Below are 11,935 nucleotides of genomic sequence, written 5' to 3' on the forward strand. Positions count from 1 at the left end.
GGTTCGGACATTTGTTGGCATAATGCCCTTTGCCTCTATACTTGAAGCACTCAATGTCCCTGTTCCTGACCGGGGTAGCTTCGGCCTTGCCTTTGTAATCGGCTGTAGATGAAGTCGGCTTGGAATCTAACTTGGGCTTGGCATCAGATCGGGAAGGATAGCTCGGTTTGTCATTGGGCCGCGAGCTGGATCCATACTGGGCAGTGCTCTTCCTCTTCAACTGCTGTACCACAAGTATGGCCTTATGGTACATGTCGGACAAACTTCGGTAGGTCTCCATCTCCATACGATCCTGCATGTCTCGGTTCATACCGCTAAGGAACCGTGCCATAGTAGCGTCTTCCGGTTCTTCTACGTCGGCTTTGAGCATCAGTCGCTCCATTTCCTGGTAGTAATCCTTGATATTCTTGGGGCCCTGGGTCAGCCGCCATAGTTTATTGTGTAGTTCCCGGTTGTAGTAGCTCGAAACAAACCGCCGTCGCATTAGACCCACCATCTCGTCCCATGTCTCAACGGGTCGATCCCCGTTCCGTCTCCGGTTGGTGACAATCTGATCCCACCAATTGACAGCATAGCCGTGGAACTCTATAGCTGCCAGGTTGATCTTCTTTCTTTCTGTAAAATTCTGGCAACCAAACACGATCTCGATCTTCTTTTCCCACTCCAGATAAGCATCGGGATCGTTCTTCCCATAAAAGGGTGGTATTCGCAACTTCAGCCCGCCAAGGTCGTTATCAGGTCGGCCTCGGGCTGCATCTGGTTCGTGCCGTTCTTGTCTTGGGTTGTGGTCATGGTTTGGCCGATCACGATCCTCCCGACCTCGCCTGTGTCGAATCCTACTTCCATCCGAGGAGTGTTTGTCATTATAAAATGGGTTTTCGTTGACAACCTCTTCCTGGTCTTGAGTTCTCCTCCTCTGGCATAAACGGTTTCGACCACCATCGCTTGGTCCGGCTTCATCAGCTCGTCGGGGCTACGTGGTCTCTAACCGTTCCATACGCCGGTTCATGCGACTCAACATCTGGGTGATCTGATCCATTTTATGAACCACGGCTGCGTCCCTTATTTCTCCTGAACGAACACAGGATGGATCTTCACTAGAAGACATGATGTACCTCGCAAAATGAACAAACAAGTTAGTAAAAGTTTTCTCACAAGTGTTTCACTCAGTGTTTCACTCAATCACTCTTAAGGTTCTCACAACACTAGAAACTCTCCTCGGTTCTTGTAGAACTAGATCGAAAACTCGATTTAAGCCCAAACCAAAACAGAATATCAAGCGGATTATGAAGAAGGAAAAGAGTAGATAGACAGAAAAGATGTTCGTTTTCAACCAGATCTTCTTTTCTTTTCTTTTCTTTTTTGATTTTCGTTTTTTCCTCTTTTTTTTATGATCTGGGAATTTTACAAAACAAAGAGAAGATAAGGCGGAAGTTTAAAAGACTAAAAGATAGATAATATCGATTTCAGGGGTGTGGCTCTGATACCACTTGATATGATCTTCCCAAGGAAATCACACTCTTGATCGGATTTGGCTGATAGATCCTTGACTCTAAACGGTTTCACGGAGAAGATGCTAAGGGGTGGGTTGAAACCCGAAGATCGTTAGGCCCAAACTCGCGGTGAAAGGCTTGAAACAAGGGGGTGACTAAGCTGGCTGATTGGATCCGCGGAAAAATGATGTTAAGGCGTGAGAACTAAGTTCCCGAAAATCCTTAAGCCCTTTTAACTACTTGAACGTCCCAACGAGACAACTGGGTGAAGGTTGCGTCAAGTGTAATGAACGACACTTGATAAACCGAAAATGATCAATGGCTAACCACCAAGTAATCAGAAAAAGTTCACGAAGAACAAAAGAGAGAATTCTCTAAGAAATTTTATTAAGGAAAAAGTGAATGAATGAGATCTGGGATCTCTACATCGTTTATATAGAAGAAGGAGCAGGCGAAAAGCCATACCCGGTAAAGACAGTTTATTACATGAAGCTAAGACCAAAATAAATAAAACTTGGACTGACTCCTCGGCTGCCTTGACTGACTCTTGGACTGCCAGCCGAGATGACTCTTGGAATTCTTCATGAGTTTGGGCCGTAAAGGAATGTAAGCCCATAGCCTCGTTAAAACCTCTACCCGGAAAACCCATTGGGACAAAACCGAGCACAGGAAAAAGAGTACCATGAACTTACACGCTGGCCAAACCTCAATCCGATTTCTGGTACGATACTGAGGTCAAGATAGCAAGTGTAAGTTGATCTTCATTGACCCGGCCATGAACCTCCATGTTCCTGATTCCCTCAAGCAAACTCCGAACAGCTCCAGCAAGCTTTCGGGTCTTGGACCGCGTTAAAGGACCCTCCGGAACAACCAGACTGATTCCGGAACCTCCATTTGTGCCTCTGGGTCCATGATCACATCACTTGTATCTGCTAACTTTTCCTCAGTGAATGGAGTGTAAGACTTATTTTCTTCTTAATATAATGATTGTTCGACAAAAAAATGAGGTGCTCAAAAATAGAATATCAATTTTTAAAAAAAAATAACCAAAAAATTATAGGTTAATGTTATGTTATATGTTATTATATAAAGTTGAATGCGTTTACGAAATCGTGATATATGTTATCATTAATTTTTTTCTAATATGAAAGGCTCGTGTGAAATACCATTTATGGATTTGCTTGTAGAGGTGAATTTAGGATATTCTAATATACGTATACCTAAGTTTTTGTAGGAAAAACGAAACAACGAAGCTCCGTTGTTTCGATGTACTAGTCTCTGTGATTTCCTCCACTAAACTTCACAAGTTCCAGTTTTTTCTAGGGTTTTGTTCTGTTCCTTTTGAGTGGCTGTGTTTTCTTTTGTTACTAAATCGTTTGTGTGGGCCTGTTTGCTTCAACAGAAGGGCTTGTGCTCTCATTATTTAGTCAATTGGTCCAAGTACGAGAAAAAAAAAGGAAATCGTGACTTGTACAAGTCGGCTAAAGTTGTGTTACTTAAGGAAGAAGATATCGAAGCAGAAGACCTAACACCGAACAGAAAGAGACGTGAGCGAGAAGAAATCAGAGTTCGAGTCTTTGTGTTCTCTTTCTCTATTTTCCATTGTTATTCAGCGGTAACAGTATCTTGAATTTGTACGCTATGGACAGAATCAGTAGACTACCTGAAGAATTACTGGTGAAGATATTATCGTTTGTTCCAACAAAAGTTGCTGTGTCCACAAGCATCTTGTCGAAACAATGGAAGTTTCTTTGGAAGTTGGTGCCCAAACTCGAGTACGATAGTAGATATTATTCAAATTCTGAATGCGAGAGGTTACAGAGTTTTCTTAACAGAAATCTGCCATTACATAGAGCTCCGCTTATTGAAAGCTTCTGCCTCGAGTTTAGTGCAAAACAATATAAACCTGAGGATATCAAACTGTGGGTTCTAACTGCAGTTTCTCGCAACCTACGAGAGCTGGAGATTTCTCAAATTTATTCTTTGGGCGTGCAGAACAACATATTGCCGAGTAGCTTGTATACCTGCAAAACGCTCTTGACCTTGAAACTCTATGGAACGACTCTTGTGGATGTTCCTCGTATGATTTGTCTTCCTTGTCTGAAAACTTTGCAACTTGAAGGGGTCACATACTCCAGTGAAGATTCTCTTCAACAGCTTCTATCTAATTGCCCTGTTCTTAAAGATCTATATGTGGAAAGTCGTGCATGTGATAATTTGAGAAAGTTCATTGTTATCGTCCCATCTTTGAAACGTTTAAAATTCCGTACATTTTATGATTTAGATGAGATTGTGATAAAGACTCCTTCTTTGAAGTACTTGAATTTTACATATTATAGTTCTAAGATTCACCACTGTTTGATCGAGAATATGCCTAAGCTGAGGGAGGCATATGTAGATGTTAGCTGTCCTATTCTCAAGAGGCTTATCGGATCAATCACATCTATCAAGCGTCTCACATTATGGCAAGTAGACTATGGTTTAGAGGTATTCAGTTCATCAATTTTATGTATTCAATCTCATTTTATAGAATCTTGTGTTAGTGAATATTTTAGTATTTGTGTGCAGGGTGTGTATGGTGATGGTTTTGTCTTCAACCATCTTGTACATCTGAATCTTAATATACGTATATTCCAAAGATATTCGCTGAATGTGCTTGTCCGGCTGCTCAAAGATTCGTCTATGTTCCGTGTGCTAGATCTACATCACAATGGAAGGAATGTAAGTTTCTTCAATAAACATTGTTTTCATAATTCACACACACACACACACTATGGTTTTCATGAGTCTAATTTTTCTTCTTGATACTCAGGTTCATGGAACTTATAATGGTGTACGTTTGTGGAATCAACCAAGTACTGTTCCTGAATGTATGTTGTCGAGCCTACAAACTTTCAAGTTTTCAGGATACTTAGGAAGACCAGAAGAGAGAGATCTTGTGATTTATGTCTTGAAAAATGCACATCACTTAAAGACCGCAACAATCTTGTCTAAAGATTATTTGTTTGAAGAAAACCCTGACATGATACAAGAGTTGGCACTTTCTCCTCGCGCATCAACCGATTGCCAACTTGTACTTGACAGGGCTGTGCGCACCTTTATATGAAAAAGGCATCAGCCTCAGCCCCCAATTTACCATCAAAATTTAGAGTCCAACTTTTATAAAGTATATTGACATATGTCTTCATGTATCCATGGGGTATTTTATATTTTTGAGTTTGATTGCCCATATAATTCTTTTTTTAACCTTTGCCAGTTTTGTTGTCTCAACTTATCTAATTATTTTTACCAAAAATTTTTATCTCATTAATTTTAAATTTATTTCATACATTCATAAATTATTTTACATAATTTACTCTAGAGTCTATACTATATAACTAGAGTGGTAATTACAAACTTTATACGTATATTTTTAAAAAAATATAATAAAATTCCTACATAAAATAGACAAATGCATGATATGATGTTAAATAAAACTTTATCATGTAAGTAATATTTGTTAACAGCAAAAAAAAATCAAAAACTTAATTTTATTCTTATTCTTTTTTTTTTAATTAATTTTTTGTCTATTTTTTAACTCGCCTTAAAACCCCCGAAAACATAGGCACTACTTAATCGGTGTTCTATAGCTATTTTTATTGGTGTGGTTAGTTTTATCATCTGGAGCTGTTTAAGACTACATATGTTTATGATCATAGTCTAGTCTAAACCGAATTACGAACCTTAAATCTGATCTTTTAAATGGCTTTGTTTCTCTCTTTTTTTTCTTCTGTCCTGGATTGTTCGTTAGGCACTTAAGAAGAGAACTTGAGATGGTAGAGAAGTTAAAAAAAAACTGGCGGTGTTTGGTTTTTCGGGTCACGTTTATAGCCGAAACAAAATTACAAACCGATCGGTTTGGTTGAAGACTTGACTAAACCTTAGCTATTCAACAGCTTCCTTATTCATTTTGCTTAGGCTTTAGACAAACTCCGTTTGAGTATTATGGTGTGTAATCCAATTTCCTATGTTATGTTTGTAATGTAGAAACTTTTCTTAGCAAGTTTCTTAAATAATTATACTTTTAAGACGGCTAGAGTTAAATCAAAACACAATGTTTTGTTTTTGTCAAAAAAAAAATCCCAAAACAAGAAAATTAAAAAATTTTCTCTTTTACAATTAACACATAACTGGATACAATTGAGTTAGCTGGATTCAATTTACAATTGCATTGATATGAATGAAGAACTCAAATTTTCAAATTAGAGATTTTTTATAATTCTTTTATTTTTCCCTAATAGATTTGGGCATTTTGTTTCAAGATATGTACAGTTTGAACTTTGATTAGTGTTTTCATATCTTTTAATACTCTTAATTTTTCTACCCGCTATTATCCAAATTTTCTGTCCAATAGAGATAGTTGGAAAAGGTGAACTGAAAAGAGAGAACAATTAAAAGTATAAGCACACAGCGCAGTTAAAGCCATATTAGGCTCACACAAAATATTAGATCATATGGTATTAGGACTGGAATTATTATTCAATATATCCGGTCTCTGATCCGGTATTCGATCATATCCGATTCGTAAAAATCGAATATCTGTATAGTTCAGGTCTGGATAATGAAATTAAGTATTCGATTATTCCAGATACGGATTCTGATAATATAAAATTTTGAAATCAGATATCCGTTATCTGTTTATTAAGTATTTATTTATTTTGATGATATTTATTGAAATTTATATTGTATGATAATTTTTTATTTCATATTGTAAAAAAATAGATAACACATGGATATGAAGATAAATTAACTTTTCTATTACTATTTTCTCTTTTGTATGTTTAAATTTTATACTATTTGAATGTTACTTGAATGCATTTTAATTTTTGGTATTTGTTAGTGTTGGTATGTTGATACATTTTAATTATATATTTTATCTTATTATAATTTTTAAAATTGATTTTTTTTAAATCAACGAAACCGTTCGGATCCGAATCCGAATAGTAAAATTGATTACCCGGCGAATCCGAATCTGGATATCTTGAAAAATTCGGATATCCAGCTCCGTTCCAATCCTATGATACAGTTATTTGAAAAATTTAAATAGTTTTAGGTAGTTAGTTAAGCATGTTTTATATTGTAGGCATTATACAATCCGCTATAGCTGTCAATTGGGCCGTCCACGCCCGTCCACGTCCGTCCACAATGTCCATTTAATTTAGTGGACATAACTGGACGGGTTGTAATGGACATTGGGCCAAAAAGTGTCCACGCCCAAATTGGACCATGTCCAAATGGTCTTTCCGTGGGTTGTCCATATTATTTTGTTGACTTTTTATTTGATATGTTGACTTTTGTTTTCTTACTAATAAATTTAATTCTTTTAATTTTTTAAATGTTTATTTGATCTTTTAACTACTACAAAATGATAATTCTATGTTTTTCTTAATTTACATGTTGAAAATATTTGAGTTTTTATTATAAAAAAAAATAAAATTTTAAAATATTGAATATACTAACACTACCAGAAAGATCCGGTTTTACGTCGGCAGATATCGACGTAAAATCGATGTAATAGGGCATTTACGTCGAATTAGCGATGAATGAAAAATTGTCGTAAAACAATCGTCGTAAAATAAAATTCGTCGTAAAATTGTAAAATTACCAACCCAGGAAAATCGTCGTAATATCGTCGGAAATTATTCGTCGTAAATTTTCCAACGAAAGTACAACGAAATATGTCCATCATAACAACGACGTAAAATCGATGTAAAATTACATCGATTTAACAACGATTAGGAGACGACCTATTTCAATTAAGGGAAATTAATTTTTTTAATGATTGATGTTAATTCGTCGTAAATGTTCGACGTAGATTCGACGTAAACATATTCGACGTAAATTCGTCGTAAACAATTTGACGTTAATTCGACGTAAAGTTATGACGAATTTACGTCGATTTAGAAATTAATTATTTAAATTCGATTTTAATTTAATTAATGAATTTTTAAAATAATCAAATAATTGAAAATAGATAAAAAAACATTTTAAATTAAAATTTAAATTCGAAATTAATTTATCAATAAAAGAAAAAAAACATTTTTTAATTGAAATGATGATGAAGACTAGTATTTATAGTGCAGCTTCCTTCTCAATTTTCGAAGTTTGTCGAATTGGGATAAACTTTTTGTCCATGGACGGACCAGTGTCCAACATGTCTAATCCATTTTGTTTATGGGCGAAATTGGACGAAGTCTAAATAGACCTGTTTAAAAATGAGCTTGTCCGTGACGGATCCAAAATGTATTGGACATGGACAGCCCATGGATCGCCCACCCATTTTGACACCCATGCAATCCGCTAATAATCCAATTCAAAAATTAAAATTGAATCCGAAACCGTTTGATCTAGTAGCGACAATGATAACGAATCTCCTTCGACTGTGATTTCGATTTCTTTCTTCTTCTTCCTTCACTTTTTCTCGATTCAAGTCTCATCTTGTATTTACCCTTTCTCGATTCAAAACTCAATGGCTCAATCTCACTAATTCAGCAAAGTGAAATGGGTATATAGTTTCGCACTTCTTGTGAAACCTCTGGTTTGATTCCGGTTTCGGAGCAGAGATTGATCCTCTCGTTAACTTCACAGGTAATTTCCTTCTAGGGTTTTTTTCCAATTCCATCTTTTCTTTCTAGAGCTTTCCTCTGTTCATGTGTTTTCTCTAGTTACGAATTCATTTGCTTGGCTTTCGCAGTTCTTGTGGAACTTCCGATTTACCTTCTGATATCGAGCCCTATCGTTAACTTCAAAGGTATTTTCTTTATAGGGTTTTAGTTCTGTTCATTTGCTTGGCTTTAGACGAAATCCTTTTGAGTCTTAGGTGTTGAGTTTTTGTCTTCTTTCTCAATTTCTCCTCAGGGAAGACAAGAATCCAAGTTTCTTAAGTATCTTGTCGACTCTGTATGATATGGTCAGACTCAGTGATTTGCCTGATGAGTTGCTGTTGACGATATTATCATTACTTCCAATAGAAGTTGCTGTATCCACTAGCGTCTTGTCTAAGCGATGGAAGTTCCTTTGGATGTCGTTGCCTAAACTTGAGTACAGTACTAGAAATCATCCAGACTCTGCAGCACTTGGGGAATTTATTTACAAGCATCTGTCATTACATAGAGCTCCGGCCATAGAAAGCTTGCGTCTCGACCTCAGTCCACATATTAATCCTGAAGATATAAAACGCTGGGTTAGGATTGCAGTTTCTCACAATGTACGTGAGCTGAATATTACTTATGATTCAGATAATGGAAACATATTCCCAGGCAGCTTTTACACCTGCAACTCGCTCGTGGTCTTGGAACTCGGATACGTGACTCTCATGGATGTTCCCTCAAGTGTTTGTCTTCCCTCTCTGAAAACCATGGAGCTTGAATGTCTTGTATACGCTAATCAAGAATCTCTTCAACGGCTTCTATCTATATGTCCTGTTCTTGAAGAACTATCGGTGCGTCTTGGTGGTGCTGGTGATATAAATATGAGAAAGTTCAGTATCGTCGTCCCGTCTTTGCGGAGTTTATCACTCTTAATGTTTGATTTGTGGTGGTTAAATGCGTATGTGATAGATACTCCTTCTTTAGAGTATTTCAAACTTGGCGATAGGATTAATATGGAACACTACTCTGAGTTTAATATGCCAAAGTTGAGGGAAGCATATGTTGATGCTCCTTTCCTTGATCTCAATGGGCTTATTACATCAATCACATCTGTTAAGCGTCTTACTTTATGCTCAGTGGTAAGCATTTCTTGTTTTATCAGCAAGTCTTCAATCTCATTTGTGGAATCCTCGTTTAAATTTTTTTTTTTTTTTTTTTGGTAAATGGTGGGCAGCATGAGTATGGTGAAGGTTTTGTCCTCAAGCACCTTGAACATCTGAAGCTATGTGAGTGCAAAAATGATTCGTTGGATAACCTTGGCGAATTGCTCAAAGGTTCTCCAACTTTACGAGTGTTAGACATCTGTGTATTGAAAGTAAGTTTCTTCGTTAAACTATGTTTTGTTTTGTCTGATGTGGAGTACGGTTTAGTTCTCATATGTTCTTCTTGGTCTCAGGATCATGACAATCATGGGCTTGATGAGTATAGCGGTTTCTGGAATCAACCGAGTCGTGTTCCTGAATGCCTCTTGTCGAGTCTACAAATCCTCAACTGGTCAAGATACTTTGGGAGACCACATGATAGAAAGATTGCGGTTTACATCTTGAGAAACGCTTGTCGCTTAAAGACGGCAACATTCTTTGCTGATAGAGGGTATTATGTGTCAAATCTTGAGATGATCAAGGAGTTGACACTTTCTTCCCGAGCTTCAAGCACATGCGAACTGGTGTTTGTTGAGGATGATAGAGAATCTGAATCAGAATCAGAATCTGAATCTGAATCTGAATCTGAATCTGAATCTGAATGATGGTATAGATTCACCAGGGAAAGTGTTTGAAGGAGAAAAGCAGTAGATTCCGCAAAAAAATGTTAAGACTTGGTCGTATATATTGTTGTATGGAAACCCCAATTGTTAGAAAAAGCAGATTTGAAGACGTTCAAAAAAACAAAAAAAAAACAGATTTGTTTGTAAATATTGTGCTTGTTGTTCGTCAGCAAAAGTTTGAAGATGTTGATACTCAAATGTAAATGCTTTAAGCTTCTAATAGAGTTGATTAGGACTGGTTTTGCTTAATCCTTTGTTAAAAATCAAACTTATTACAATAGTACAAGATAATGTTTGTTATAAAGTTATCCGAAAATGAAAAGAACTTCGGAAAATGTTTAGCTCTTCTCAATAGGCAAAGAGGATTAGTAAATATATTAAACAATTTCAGAACTTGTTGTACTGATAATCTGATATGTACAAAAATTAACAAAATTTTTGGTTTTTCGTTTGGTTCGATTCCGTTTCGATACAGTCGATGAGTTTGCTCTCTGACAATTAAAACCTAGATGCCTGACCAATTAAAACATTGTGAGACATCATTTTTCATACCAAAATTCTTTATAAATAAAATACATGAAATACTATTTTTTTTTCTTTTCTGAACTATATAAGATTTATTCAGTTATATCCTCAAATAAATATGCATATATTTCAGAATTTACATATTTTTGTTCGTATAGATTCTTTTTTTTAGTTAAAGGGCTTACTTGAATATAAAGAATGTTAAGAAATTACAAAACAGAAAATGAACCAGAACCAAAACTATACATACTAGCCGGCCAGCCAAAAAAAGAGAATATCAAAAAGGAGAAGAAATAGTCTATCACAACCATTTCAACTGTCAATCACCTACAACCAGGGAACCAGGGGTAATAGATTGCTGCGGAGATGGGGATAGCGACCAAATTTGGAAGAGAGAAGGACCATGCTTTGACCCCTTTAAGACCAGAGCCTGTGCTTTGTTTCTAACCACCGTGAGGATCCTTAAAAGAACCTGTCGAGGAGCAAGAGATAGTCCTTGATGAACCCTGCAATTTCTTTCCAACCATATCTCATAAATTGTCGCCTGCCATCCCTGTTTCAGAGCAAGAGAGGGCTTTTGGAGAAGCCACAGTACCAATCCATACGAGAGAAGGGGACCAAGTGGTCGGCACCATGTTGAGATGAAGATATGAAGTTACCAGATTCCAAATTTCAGCAGAGAAGGAACACTCGAAGAAGAGGTGATCCCTAGACTCGTCCTGTAAACCACACAGCAGACAAGTAGTATCAACATCAAGCCCCCAAGAAAATAATCTGTCCACAGTGGGGTTTCTATTCAGGGAGAAGAGCCAAGTGGTAATAGCATGTTTCGGAATTGCGGCCTTGTGCCAAACTGAGGAAAACCATGCGACCTCCTGATTCTGAGGTCTAATACTGTTCCACACTCTTTTGGATGAGAAGCTGATCTGAGCTTTCCCATCAATTTTCCAAACCGCTCGATCACTACTCGATGAGGGAGAGATCTGGGAAATGTAGGCATATAAATCCATCTGAGATTCCATTTTTGCCGGCGGGAGGTTCCAACCTTCCGAGGTAATGAGATCTGATACAAGAGCATCAATTGGGACACCAAGGCGAGAAGGTCCATTGGGACCCAGGTAGACAATTAATGAACCGAAAAGCGTCAAGGGATCACACCAAAAGAACGAGTCCTCTCCATTCCCAATAACTATACTGAGGAATGACAATGCTTTCTTTCTCAACCGCAGAAGCTTTCTAAACATCCATGAAAACTGTTGACTCTTCTCATTCAGAGACCAGAAACTAGCACTGGAGAGGTTGAAGATGTTAGAAAAAGCAGATTTGTTCGTCTAGATTGTTGTATGGAAATCCCAATTGTTAGAAAAAGCAGATTTGTTTGTAAATATTGTGCTTGTTGTTCGTAAGTAAAAGTTTAAGATGTTGATACTCAAATGTAAATGCTTTAAGCTTCTAATAGAGTT

The 11,935-nt window shown here is 36.9% G+C and overlaps 3 protein-coding genes across 3 annotated transcripts; 2 read left to right on the forward strand and 1 right to left on the reverse strand.

Moving 5' to 3' along the window:
- The first annotated feature begins 3,134 nt into the window (after window positions 1-3,134).
- On the forward strand, window positions 3,135-4,599 carry LOC18022657 (FBD-associated F-box protein At4g10400). Its single transcript, XM_024158686.1, has 4 exons — window positions 3,135-3,622; window positions 3,767-3,962; window positions 4,062-4,214; window positions 4,306-4,599. Exons 1-4 carry the CDS (start codon window positions 3,135-3,137, stop codon window positions 4,597-4,599), a joined length of 1,131 nt encoding a protein of 376 aa, XP_024014454.1.
- A 3,287-nt stretch (window positions 4,600-7,886) lies between these two features.
- LOC18022658 (FBD-associated F-box protein At5g38590) lies at window positions 7,887-10,122 on the forward strand. Its single transcript, XM_006405692.2, has 5 exons — window positions 7,887-8,120; window positions 8,227-8,283; window positions 8,391-9,261; window positions 9,357-9,497; window positions 9,579-10,122. Exons 3-5 carry the CDS (start codon window positions 8,440-8,442, stop codon window positions 9,927-9,929), a joined length of 1,314 nt encoding a protein of 437 aa, XP_006405755.2. The 5' UTR covers window positions 7,887-8,120; window positions 8,227-8,283; window positions 8,391-8,439; the 3' UTR covers window positions 9,930-10,122.
- Window positions 10,123-11,002: 880 nt separating this feature from the next.
- LOC112088411 lies at window positions 11,003-11,716 on the reverse strand. The gene has a single exon (XM_024158687.1). The coding sequence runs from the start codon at window positions 11,714-11,716 to the stop codon at window positions 11,003-11,005; it is 714 nt and encodes a 237-aa protein (XP_024014455.1).
- Window positions 11,717-11,935: the final 219 nt, after the last annotated feature.

Source organism: Eutrema salsugineum, unplaced genomic scaffold, assembly GCF_000478725.1.
Source record: "Eutrema salsugineum unplaced genomic scaffold, Eutsalg1_0 scaffold_14, whole genome shotgun sequence".
Classification (NCBI taxonomy): Eukaryota; Viridiplantae; Streptophyta; class Magnoliopsida; order Brassicales; family Brassicaceae; genus Eutrema; species Eutrema salsugineum.